General features: G+C 42.4%; 1 protein-coding gene across 4 annotated transcripts in view; it reads left to right on the forward strand.

Moving 5' to 3' along the window:
* The window catches only part of prdm10 (PR domain containing 10), a 206,663-nt gene that overhangs the window by 82,307 nt on the left and 110,538 nt on the right, over positions 1-13,818 (forward strand). For all 4 annotated transcript variants that reach the window (XM_060846798.1, XM_060846797.1, XM_060846801.1 and 1 more), the window contains one exon: positions 3,636-3,708. In XM_060846798.1, the coding sequence (XP_060702781.1) occupies positions 3,636-3,708 (73 nt within the window). The remainder of the gene's footprint in view (positions 1-3,635; positions 3,709-13,818) is intronic.

Genomic DNA, 13,818 nt, shown 5'->3' on the forward strand with positions numbered 1-13,818 from the left:
CTCAAGGTGTTTGAGTTTTTTTTTGTTATTGTTCCCCAGTTTCTGTCACTATTATAGATATGTTGCCTGATGTATCTTTCCTCATTTCTTTTAGTAATGGCTTTTCTTTCGTGTTGACACTTGTGACTTTGAACTCACTGTTGCAACTGTGTGTACACTCTTTGTGTAACTGCTGATGCTGAATGTCCCACAAGAGCCATGAATGTTGCTGGGAAGGAACATTTTGCCAGAAATATCTTTTCAGACTTTGGACTAAAGGCATGCTTCTTTCTAAATGTCTAACTCTAGTGACCACCTTGAATCTACCCATATTTGACACTTTAGCACAGTCCAAGAGTTGAATTAGGATTGCAATTGAAGCAAATGTAGTTATAAGAGAAAGAAGAGCCATGTTAGAAAAAAAAAGGGACAGAGGGTTCTTAGCTGAGAAAAAAAAAGAGAAAGAGAGCAAACTGCCATGGAGAGAGGAACTACTGGAGAGCTAATTGTCTATCTGAAATCTTGCTCTCAAAGAAATGAGAAAACACTCTCTATCAAAGGTACCTTTTCAGTATAAAGAAAGAAGACGATTCAGAGGATTCTTCAGATAGATTTATTTCAATCTTGCATATGATCTGTTGAATTCTATCTAGGACGAAGTGGCTTTCTTGATTGACATTCCATCCACTATCTTCAATATTCAGTTCTTAGACCGCTAATGCTCAGTAGCAGCAGTGTGTACCATCTGCAAGATACATTGTTGTGACTCACCAAGGCTCCTTTAACAGCACTTTCCAAATCTGTTACGACAAATTAACCTTTTCTGTTAATTAAACCAAACACCCAGAAAAGCTCGCCTGGAATATGAGAGAACTAAATTCCACTATTGAAAGAAAATAGTACGAATTTACTTTCCTACTCCAAAAGTGAACATTAAACAAAACAAGCTATTCACAAAATCTAAGGTTTCTCTTAACTGCTTACTCTCTGATTCCCAACTCTGTTACAATATGCTGTTCCAATAAGACACTTATTAAAATTACATTAACTTAATCTCAAAATCTCACAGTCTTTGTCTTCTCCACTGTCTTCAGTTTTCCTGCTGCTGATCTCTGAATCGTCTTCTTTCTTTATACTGAAAAGGTACCTTTGATAGAGAGTGTTTTCTCATTTCTTTGAGAGCAAGATTTCAGATAGACAATTAGATTAGATTAGATTAGATTACTTACAGTGTGGAAACAGGCCATTCGGCCCAACAAGTCCACACCGACCCGCCGAAGCGCAACCCACCCATACCCCTACACATACCCCTTACCTTACACTACGGGCAATTTAGCATGGCCAATTCACCTGACCCGCACATCTTTGGACTGTGGGAGGAAACCGGAGCATTAGCTCTCCAGTAGTTCCTCTCTCCATGGCAGTTTGCTCTCTTTCTCTTTTTTTTTCTCAGCTAAGAACCCTCTGTCCCTTTTTTTTCTAACATGGCTCTTCTTTCTCTTATAACTACATTTGCTTCAATTGCAATTTAAGTTTTTTCTAACTCTACTGCACTTGTCTGTTTCTCTGATACATCTAAGTGCTTGACCAACTCAATTACAATTTCAGCTTTCCTTTGGTCCCTGGTTAAACTCTTGTCTAACCTATTTGCTAATTCTAAAAGTATGCCTTTTCTCTGTCTTTCTAAACTTACTTGGAAAATTTGGGAAGCATGTTCAAACTCCAGAACCTCTCTAGCAATCTAAAGAGTCATTTCCCTCACTTTGAATTTAACCAGCCGCAAGTAATCAAAATTAAACAAGATCTAGTACACAAATCACCAAGTGTTTAAATCTGCTAGGATCTTTCGTACCTCACATCAGTTCAAATCTGTCTAAGTCTCAGATTGGATCTATCTCAACCTCTCCAATTAATCCAAATCCCGGATGAACCTCTGGTAATTCAGAGGATCAGGGCAGCAGAAATATTGGAAAGCTATCATCTGCCAAGTTCTCCTTCAAGCCTGACTTGGAACTATTTTGTTGTTCCTTCACTGCTGGTAGGTCAAAATCCTGGCGCTCTCTCCCTAACAACACTGTGGGGTATTTACACCCCAAGGACAGCAGTGTTTCAAGAAGGCAGCTCTCTACAATCTTCCCCAGTTCAATCAAGCTTGGATAGTAAATGTTGGCCAAGCCAACAATATCCACTTCCATAAGTTAAATGAAAAATATTCTTGTGTGGAAGAACTTTGCAGTTTCCTAAAATTACCAAATTCTGAGTATGTCTATAATTCATTTTGTAGATAATCACTTTTATAAATTTTGTCCAAAAATATTAATAGATTATCTGAACCATCTTGAGTGTCCAGCTTTGAGAGTACTTTACATCTGTTTTTGCTTCTAGATGGGAGCAACAATGCCAAACTATATCTTATTTTCTTCCTCGGTCAACATGCTCATATCTTGCCAATTTTTCCATTGATCATAAGGTTCAGCTTCACGGAACTTCATAGAAGAGATTATATCTTTGTGGGTGGCACGGTGGCACTGTGGTTAGCACTGCTGTCTCACAGCGCCAGAGACCTGGGTTCAATTCCCACTTCAGGCAATTGTCTGTGTGGAGATTGCACGTTCTCCCTGTGTCTGCGTGGATTTCCTCCGGGTACTCCGGTTTCCTCTCACAGTCCAAAAACATGCAGGTTAGGTGAATTGGCCATGCTAAATTGCCCGTAGTGTTAAGTGAAGGGGTGAATGTAAGGGAATGGGTCTGGGTGGGTTGCTCTTCAGAGGGTCGGTGTGGACTTGTTGGGCCGAAGGGCCTGTTTCCACACTGTAAGTAATCTAAAGTAATCTAATCTAATCCTATACAAACTTGGTTTCATCCATTCTTCCCAAAGATAACCGCAATTTACAACCTTTCGTCTGAAAAAAAGTGCTTTTCATTTCCAAACCTCCCCTTTTGAGAACCAACCTCTGCTCCCAATTTCTACTCTGATCTGAGCCTTCTGGTGAAATTGAAGTCATACACTTTGTTCTATACTGAATAGCACCTGTGGCCACTTTAATTCAGAGAGTGAGTAAATAATGTATTATGCCCAGTTCTGTGCCACGATGAAAACTGTTACGAGGTCTTAACAAACAAAAGTTATCTGGTATCTGCAGCTATAACAGTATGTGGTTGTTTACCTGAGGTGCTGTCGCAAAAGTAAAATGGCTGCCAATCAGATTTTGATAATGTATTGTGATCAATTTCATCATTTCTTTTTTCACTCCTACTGCTCTTGACTAATTAGTTTGGCTGAACAATATTTGAAGTTTGGGATCAATGGTTTTTGTTCTTCCTTGCGTCTGGCTCATTGCTCTATTCTGCACTATGACAGTTCTGATTTGCTATAGTTGACATTTCAGAAATATGGCATGGATATAGTTGTGTTGTGTTCAAGTTTATTACCTATCAAGCATGGTGATATGTAGCGCAGAGTTTGGAGCAAGCTGTGACTCAGCAGCAGAATAGACACAATGGTCTAAATGGTCCGATGATCATTGCAAGGCTACGGTTGAAATACCTAACTGGATGATAAAGAGGTGACTCATTACAGAAAGGGAATGCAGAGAACTGCTGTGACCATGGCCACCAGACTATGCTTCTAAATCTTGCTGTCTGTATACTTGCAGGTGTGGTATGCAGCATCATATGCAGACTTCGTGGAGCGGAAGATTCATGACATCTCTGAAGAGGAACGGAAAGGTGAGTGATAGTTTCTGTGGTGCAATATGAAGGCCAAGCAATCTGTGGACTCTGAAACAATTTGACACTGCTTTAGTTAATGGGAGAAACCTGTATTTCATCTTCTGTGGCCCAATGGCAAATGTAGACTGGAAGGTGATGAATATGACAGTTTCCTGATGTAGTATGGTGAACAACAAGATAGGGATAAAACTTCTAGAAATTTTATAATGGAATGAGGAACATTTAATTAATAATCTCATAATAAAAGATCTTGACAGAAAACATCATTCTCATAATGCAATTAAATTCCATATTAATTTGAGAATTACATAGAGCATAAGACATTTCAGCCCTCGATTATGTGCCGACCTGTGAAACCAATCTGAAGCCTATCTAACCTATACTATTCCATTCTCGTCTTTATGCTTATCCAATGACCATTTAAATGCCCTTCAAGTTGGCGAGTCTACTACTGTTGCAGGCAGTGCGTTCTACGCCCTACTACTACTCTGAATAAAGGAACTACCTCTGACACCCCTCAATTTAAAGCTATGTCCCCTTGTGCTAGCCATCGCCATCCGAGGAAAGAGGCCTGTCACTGTCCTTCCTGTCTAACCCTCTGATTACCTTATATGTCTCGATTAGATCGCCGCTCAACCTTCCCTCCATACCAGGCCACATCCAAGTAAATCTTCTCTGAACCCTTTCCAAAGCTTCCACATCCTTCTTTTAATGCTGTGACCAGAACTGCACACAATACTCCAAATGTGGCCGCACCAGCGTTTTGTACAGCTGCAGCATGACCTCATGGTTCCGAAACTCAGTCCCTCTACGAATAAAAGTGAACACACCATCTGCCTTCTTATCAACTCTATCAACCTGGGTGGCAACTTTCAAGGATTGATGGACCTGAACACTGAGATCTCTCTACTCATCTATACTAATAATAATCTTACCATTAGCCTAGTACTCTGCATTCCTGTTACTTCTTCCAAAGTGAATCACCTCACACTTATCCACATTAAACTTCATTTTCCATCTCTCAGCCCAGCTCTGCGGCTTATCTACATCCCTCTATAACCTACAACATCCTTCATCACTATCCACAGCTCTACTGACCTTAATGTCATCCGAAAATGTACTAACCCATCCTTCTATGCCCTCATCCAGGTCATTTATAAAAATGACACAAATTTAAAAAGGAGGTCCTCGAGAGTAGTAATATCTGAATTACTCCTGGTGCCACGAGCTAGTGAGGGCAGGAATAGGATGATGGAGCAGATGAATGCATGGCTGAGGAGCTGGTGTATGGGAGAAGGATTCACATTTTTGGATCATTGGGGTAGGAGTAACCTGTACAAGAAGGGCGAATTGCACCTAAATTGGAAGGGGACTAATATACTGGCAGGGAGATTTGCTAGAGCTGCTTGGGAGGATTTAAACTAGTAAGACTGGGGGAGGGGGTGGGGGGGCAGCGAGATAGTGAGGAAAGATTTCAATGTGAGACTAGTACAGTGAGAATATAGGCAAGTCAAACAGTCAGGGCATGAAGGGACAAAGTGGAGAACAAGGTAGGACTGATAAATTTAACTGCATTTATTTCAAAGCAAGAGGCCTAACAGGGAAGGCAGATGAACTCAGGGCATGGTTAGGAACATGGGACTGGGATATCATAGCAATTACAGAAACATGGCTCAGGGATGGGCAGGACTGGCAGTTTAATGTTCCAGGATACAAATGCTACAGGAAGGATAGAAAGGGAGGCAAGAGAGGAGGGAGAGTGGCGTTTTTGATAAGGGATAGCATTACATCTGCACTGAGGGAGGATATTCCCTGAAATACATCCAAGGAAGTCATTTGGATGGAACTGAGAAACAAGAAAGGGATTATCACCTTATTGAGATTGTATTATAGATACCCTAATAGTCAGAGGGAAATTGAGAACCAAACTTGTAAGGAGATCTCAGTTAATAGGGTGGTTATATTAGGGGATTTTAACTTTCCAAACATAGACTGACCGCTATAGTGTTAAGGATTTAGATGGAGAGGAATTTGTCAGTGTGTACAAGGAAACTTTCTGATTCAGTATGTGGATGTACCTACTAGAGGAGGTGCAAAACTTGACCTACCTTTGGGAAATAAGGTAGGGCAGGTGACTGAGGTGAGAGTGGGGGAGCACTTTGGGGCCAGCGACCATAATTCTATTAGTTTTAACATAGTGATGAAAAAGGATAGACCAGACCTAAAAGTTAAGTTCTAAATTGGAGGAAGGCCAATTTAGATGGTATTAGGCGAAAACTTTCAAAAGCTGATTGGGGGCAGATGTTCACAGGTAAAGAGTCGGCTGGAATATGGGAAGCCTTCAAAAATGAGATAACGAGTCCAGAGAAAGTATAAACCTGTTACGGTGAAAGAAAAGGCTGGTAAGTATGGGAATGCTGGATGACTAAAGAAAATGAGATTTTGGTTAAGAAAAAGAAGGAAACGTATGTCAGGATAGATCGAGTGAATCCTTAGAGTATAAAGACAGTAGGAGTATACTTAAGGGGGAAATCAGCAGGGTAAAGGGGACATGACATAGCTTTGGCAAATAGAGTTAAGGAGAATCCAAAGGGTTTTTACAACTAGATTAAGGACAAAGGGGTAACTGGGGAGAGAATAGGGCCCCTCAAAGATCAGCAAGGCAGCCTTTGTATGGAACCACAGGAGATGGGGGAGATACTAAATGAGTACTTTGTATCAGTATTTACTGTGGAAAAGGCCATGGAAGATGTAGAATGTAGGGAAATAGACGGTGACATCTTGAAAAATGTCTGTATTACAGAGGAGGGTGTACTGGTGACTTGAAACGCATAAAAGTGGATAAATCCCCAAGGACCTGATCAGGTATACCCAAGAACTCTGTGGGAAACTAGGGAAGTGATTGCTGGGCCTTGTACTGAGGCATTTGGATCATAGATGGTCACAGATGAAGTGCCTGAAGACTGGATGTTGGCTAATTTGGTGCCACTGCTGAAAAAAGGTGGTACGGACAAGCCAGGGAACTATAGGCCAGTGAGCCTGACGTCGGTGGTGGGCAAGTTATTGGAGAGAATCCTGAGGGACAGGATGTACATGTATTTGGAAAGGCAGGGACTGATTAGGGATAGTCAATATGGCTTTATGCGTGGGAAATACTGCCTCACAAGCATGATTTGAGTTTTTTGAAGATATAACAAAGAGGATTGATGAGGGTAGAGCGGTGGGCATGATCTATATGGACTTCAGTAAGGCATTTGACAAGGTTCCCCATGGGAGACTGGTTAACAAGGTTCGATCTCACGGAATACAGGGAGAACTAACCAGCACTGGCTCGAAGGTAGAAGAGAGAGGGTGGTGGTGGAGAGTTTTTTTTTCAGACTGGAGGCCTGTGACCAGTGGAGTACCACAAGGATTGGTGCTGGGTCCTCTACTTTTCATAATTTATATAAATGATTTGGATGCGAGCATAAGAGGTGTAGTTAGTAAGTTTGCAGATGACACCAAAATTGGAGGTGTCGTGGACAGCGAAGAAGGTTACCTCAGATTACAACAGGATCTGCTCCAGATGGGCCAATGGGCTGAGAAATGGCACATAGAGTTTAAATTAGATAAATGTGAGCTGCTGTATTTTGGTAAAGCAAATCTTAGCAGGACTTATACACTTAATGGTAAGGTCCTGGGGAGTGTTGCTGAACAAAGAGACCTTGGAGTACAGGTTCATAGCTCCTGGAAAGTGGAGTTGCAGGTAGAAAGGGTACTGAAGAAGGAGTTTGGTATGCTTTCCTTTTTCAGTCAGATTATTGAGTCCGGGAGTTGGGAGGCCATGTTGCAGCTGTACAGGACATTAGTTAGGCCACTGTTGGAGTGTTGCATGCAATTCTGGTTTCCTTCCTATCGGAAAGATATTGTGAAACTTGTAGGGGTTCAGAAAAGATTTACAAGAATGTTTCCAGGGTTGGAGGATTTGAGCGGGAGAGGTTGAATAGGCTAGGGTTGTTTTCCCTGGAGCGTTGGAGGCTGAGGGGTGACCTTATAGAGATGTATAAACTCATGAGGGGCATGGATAGGATAAATAGACAAAGTCTTTTCCCTGGGGTTGGGGAGTCCAGAACTAGCGGGCTTAGGTTTAGGGTGAGAGGGGAAAGATATAAGAGATCTGAGGGGCAACTTTTTCACACAGAGGATGATATGTATATAGAATGAGCTGCGAGAGGAAGTGATGGAGGCTAGTACAATTGCAACATTTAAAAGGCATCTAGATGGGTATATGAATAGGAAGGGTTTGGAGGGATATGGGCCGGGTGCTGGCAGGGTTGGGATATCTAGTCCGCATGGATGAGTTGGACCGAAGGATTTGTTTCCATGCTGTACATCTCTATGATTCTATAACAGTGGACCCAAAACAGATCCTTGCAGTATCCCACCAGTGAGTGAACTCCAGGATGAATATTTCTTGTCAACCACCCCTCTGTCTTCTTTCAGCTAGCCAATTTCTGATCCAGACTACTAAATCACCCTCAGTCTCATGCCTCCATATTTTTTGGGGAATCCTATCAAATGCTTTACTGAAATCCACCTGCACTATATCAACTGTTTTAACCTCATCCACATGTGTGGTCACCTTATCAAAGAATTCAATAAGGTTTGTGAGGCACGACCTACCCTTCACAAAACTGTGTTGACTATCCTTAATCAGCTTATTCCTATCTAGAGGATTATAAATCCTATCGCTGATACCCTTTCCAACATTTTATCTACAACCGAAGTAAGGCTCACTATTCTATAATTTCCAGGATTGGTTCTACTCCCCTTTTTGAAGAAGGGGACAGCATTTGCTGTCTTCTAGTCTTCTTGCACTATTCCTGTAGAAATGACGACATAAAGATCAAAGCCAAAGACTCGGCAATCTCCTCCCTGTCTTCCCAGAAATTCCTCGGATAAATCCCATCCGGCCCAAGAACGTAACCATTTTTGCACTTTGCAGAATTGCTAACACCTCCTCTTTATGCACCTCAATCCCATGTAGTTTAGTAGCCTGTATCTCAGTTATCTAAAGCTTGCTTAATCACATCGTAATTGCTTCTCCCTCCAGCTATAACTCTTGCCCTGTGGTATAAAATTTTGCCCTTTCCATCACTAAAGTAAACACTAAAGTAAGCTGAATTGTGGTCACTATCACCGAAGTGCTCACCTACCTCCAAAGCTCTCACCTGGCTGGGTTCATTACCCAGTACCGAATCTAATGTGGCCTCCCCCCTTGTTGGCCTGTCCACATACTGTGTCAGGAAACCCTCCTGCACACACTGGACAAAAACTGACCCATCTAAAATACTGGTACTGTAGTATTCCCAGTCAATATTTGGAAAGTTAATGTCCCCAATAACAACTACCCTGTCACTCTTGCTTTTATCTAGAAACAATTTTGCTATCCTTTCCGCTACATCTCTGGAACTATTTGGAGACCTATAGAAAACTCCCAACAGGGTAACCTCTCCTTTCCTATTTCTAACCTCAGCCCATACTACCTTAGTAGACGAGTCCTCAAACGTCCTTTCTGCAACTGTCCTTGACGAACAGTGCCACATGCCCCATCTTTTACCATCTTCCCTGTTTTTACTGAAACATCTAAATCCCGGAACCTGCAACAACAATTCCTGTCCCTGCTCTATCCATGTCTCTGAAATGGCCACTACTTCAAAATCCCAAGTACCAACCCATGCTGCAAGTTCAACACCTTATTCCGGATACTCCTGGTGTTGAAGTAGACACACTTCAAACCAACTTCCTTCTTGCCGATGCCTTCTTGTGATCTTGAAATCTTATTTCTGACCTCACTACTCTCAACCTCCTGTATACTCGAACTACAGTTTCAGTTCCATCCCCCTGCTGAATTAGTTTAAACCCACCCAAAGAGCATTAGCGAATTTTCCCCAAAGGATGCTGGTACCCCTCTGGTTCAGGTGAAGCTCATCCTGTTTGTAGAGGTCACATCTACCCCAGAAATAGTCCCAATTATAAGGGATCTAAAACCCTCCTTCCTGCACCATTCCTGTAGCCACATGTTCAACTCTCTTCCCTATTCCTTGCTTCGCTAGGCTGTGGCATGGGCACAAACCAAAGGTAACAACTTTGTTTGTTCTAACTCTGTGCTTCCACCCTAGCTTTCTGAATTTCTGCCTTCAATCCCCACCTGTCTTCCTACTTATGTTGTTGGTTCCTAAGTGGCCCATGACTTTGGGCTGCTTCCCCTCCACCGGAAGGATCCCAAAAACACAATTCGATACATCACAAACCCTGACACCTGGGAGGCAACACACCAACAGTGATTTTCTTTCATTCCCACAGAATCTCCTATCTGTCCCCTAACTGTGGAGTCCCCAATGACTCCTCTTCCCCCTTCCCTTCTGAACAACAGAGGCAAACTCTGTGCCAGAGACCTGTGCTCCATGGCGTACCCCAGTAAGTTATCTTCCCCAACAGTATCCAAGACGGTATACTTGTTATTGAGGGGAATGGCCATAGGGGATCCCTGCACTGCCTGCCAGTTCCCTTTTTGTCCCTGACAGTAACCCATCTGCCTCCTCCTTTTACCTGAGGTATGACTCCTCTCAATAACCCCCCTCCATTTCCCGAATGATCCGAAGTTCATCCAGCTCCAGCTCCTGTTGTCCAATGCTGTTTTCGAGGAGCTGGAGTTGGATTCACTTCTCCCAGATGCAGTCAGCAGGGACACCAGTGGTGGCCATTACCTCCCACATTCTGCAGGAGGAACATTCAACTGCCCTAACCTCCATTCCCATTGTTCTAAATTCTCATCAAGACTACTGAAAAATTAAAATAAAAGAAACCAGTCACTTTGCCAATTGGCGCACAGAGGAGGAGGAGGATGGGTGGGAGACACTACCCGAGGAGTGTTTCGGAGAAAGCAACCGCCCAAATGTAAAGCCTCACTTACCCAGCAGTAAGTGTTTGAGCCTCAAACAAAAATGGTAAACGTAAAATGAGTTGCACTGCTCTGAGGGGATAGCTGATTCAGGTTGATTCTGCAAATAGAACAAAGCATATAAAAGGAAAATACTGCACATGCTAGAGATCTGAGATAAGAGCAGAAAATGATGGAAAAACTCAGCAGGTCTGGCAGCATCTGTGGAGAGAGAAACAGAGTTAATGCTTTCAGTCCCATGCTTCCTCTTAAGTTCTGAAGAGCCATGGGACTTGAAATGTTAACTCTCTCTTTCCACTGAATAAATGTCGATAAATTGAAAGAAATATTTAAAATATTCACCAAAAATACATTCAATTTAAAACACAAACTCAATTAGAAAAGATCCATCCATGGCTTATTCGGGAATGTAATGATAGTATGACAGTAAAATTTTGTAATGTTCCAAAATTAGTAGTAAGTCAGTGAATTTGTAGAGACTTTTAGGAACTAGGAAGAGATGACAGAACAGTTGATAAAAAAGGGAAAAATAGAGTTAGAGTAAACTCATCAAAATTGGAAAATTGATTGTAAAAGTTGCCAGTATATAAAAAAAGAGAATGGTTGAAATAAATTATATACTTTGTGTCTGACTTCACAATAGAAAATACAAACTACAGAGCAGAAATAGAAAATGTTTGAGGGATTAATAAAAGTGAGGAACTTAAAGTAATCCATTTTGTCAGTATTAGAGAAACATGAGGGGCTTGTGGGTGGAGTGTATGGATTTCAGCAAAGCCTTTGACAAAATCCCACATGAGAGACTATTGACGAAGAAGGTGGATGCAAATGGGATCCAGGATATCTTGGCAAGTTGGATCCAAAATTGACTTTGTGGCTGGACATAGAGGATGGTGCTGAGAGGTTGTTTGTGTGACTGGAGCCTGCACAATGTCATACCACAGGGATTGATTCTGGGTCCCTTATTGTGGCTCAGTTGTTAGCACTGCTGCCTCAGCGCCAAAGACCTGGGTGCGATTCCATCCTTGGGCGACTGTCTGTTTGCACATTCTCCTGTGTCTGCATTGGTTTCCTCCGGGTGCCCTACTTTCTTTCAACAGTCCAAAGATGTGCAAGTTAGATGGATGGCCATGTTAAATTGCCCATAGTATCCAGGGATAGGTAGTGCAAGGTTGTAGGGATAAAATAGGTCATCGGTCTGGGTGAGATGCTCTTCCAAAGGTCAGTGTGGACCCGATGGGTTGACTGGCATGATTCCACTATGTAAGATTTCTGCGACAAACATAAATGATGTAGATGAGTGTGGTAGGAGCTGATAACTAAGTTAGTGAATGACAAGGTAATTGACTAGGTGGTTGACACTGAGGAAGAAGATCTTTGGTTACTGGAGGATATAAACGGCTGTACAGGTCATTGTCAGATGGAATTTAACTCTGGTCACTAAATTATGACAATGCTGTTTGGCATAAGGAGCAAAATAAATAGTAGGAATGTCGAAAGCTCAGAAAGAGGTTTTGGGGTGTTTGCTCTCAAATCCCTGAAGGTGGCAGGCAGGTTAATAAGGGAGTAAAGAAGGCATATGGGATATTTGCCTTTATGAGTTGAGGCATAGATTATCAGATCGGAGAGGTAATTTGGAGCTGTACAGAAATTTGATTAGGCAACAGCTGGAGTACTGTGGACAGTTGTGGTCACCATACTATAGGAAAGATGTGATTGCACTGGAGGGGATGCCGACATTATTCACCAGGGTCTAACCTGAGATTGAGCATTTCGGCGATGACCAGGTTGTTTTCTTTGAAGGAGAGAAGGTCAAGGGGGTCTTTATAGAGGCATATAAGATAATGAGGGGCATGGACAGGATGAATCAAAGACAGCTGTTTCCCATAGTTAAAGGGTCAATAATCTTAAATTATGGGGCATAATTTTAAAGTGAATGGCAGGAGGTTTAGAGAGAATTTGAGGAAAATATTATTCATCCAGAGGGTGATGGAGTTCTGGAATGCTCAGTCAAGGAGGGTAACTGAGGTGAGTAACCTTAGAATCTACTAATGTAGATTTAGTGATCCAAACTAGATGGGCTGAGAAGCCTCTTCTATACTCAATGATTCTATGAAAGCAACAGCATTTAACTGGCACGGTGGCTCAGTGGTTAGCACTGCTGCCTCACAGCACCAAGGACCCGGGTTTAATTCCCACCTCAGGCGACTGTCTGTGTGGAGTTTGCACATTCTCCCCATGTCGGTGTGGGTTTCCTCCAGCTGCTCCGGTTTCCTCCCACAATCCAAAGATGTGCAGGTCAGGTGAATTGGCCATGCTAAATTGTCCATAGTGTTAGGTGCATTAGTCAGGGGTAAATATAGGGTCGGGGAATGGGTCTGGCTGGGTTACCCCCCGGAGGGTTCTTATGGACTTGTTGACCCAAAGTGCCTGTTTCCATACTGTAGGGAATCTAATCTAAAAGAGATATGAATCAGTATGTACTGTTTGTGATTTAATATAATTGCCTAGATGATAGAGTGGTCCAAGATCATTGAATATTAGCATATGTAACACCGCTCTTCAAGTAAGGAGAGAGACTGAGCATTGGTGAAACTACTGGCCAGTTAGTTTGATAATAGTTATTGTGGTGTACCAGAGTAATTTATGACAATGCACTTAGACATATATTGTATGATTAAAATAAAGCCACCCAGTTTTATGGAAGGGAAAGTGGTTGAAAAATTTATTCAAGCTGTTGTGGTTCTGTTCGCCGAGCTGGAAGTTTTTGCTGCAAACGTTTTGTTCCCTGGCTAGGGAACATCATCAGTGCTATTGGAGCCTCCTGTGAAGCGCTGCTTTGATGTTTCTTCCGGTATTTATAGTGGTTTGTTCTTGCCGCTTCCGGGTGTCAGTTTCAGCTGTAGTAGTTTGTATGTGGGGTCCAGGTCGATGTGTCTGTTGATGGATGTTCTTGCCGTTTCCGGGTGTCAGTTTCAGCTGTAGTGGTTTGTATATGGGGTCCAGGTCCATGTGTCTGTTAATGGAGTTTGTGGATGAATGCCATGCCTGTAGGAATTCCCTGGCTGTTCTCTGTCTGGCTTGTCCTATGATGGTAGTGTTTTCCCAGTCAAATTCATGTTCCTGGTTGTCTGAGTGTATGGCTACTAGGGATAGCTGGTCAT

This window comes from Hemiscyllium ocellatum, chromosome 29 (assembly GCF_020745735.1).
Source record: "Hemiscyllium ocellatum isolate sHemOce1 chromosome 29, sHemOce1.pat.X.cur, whole genome shotgun sequence".
Lineage (NCBI taxonomy): Eukaryota > Metazoa > Chordata > Chondrichthyes > Orectolobiformes > Hemiscylliidae > Hemiscyllium > Hemiscyllium ocellatum.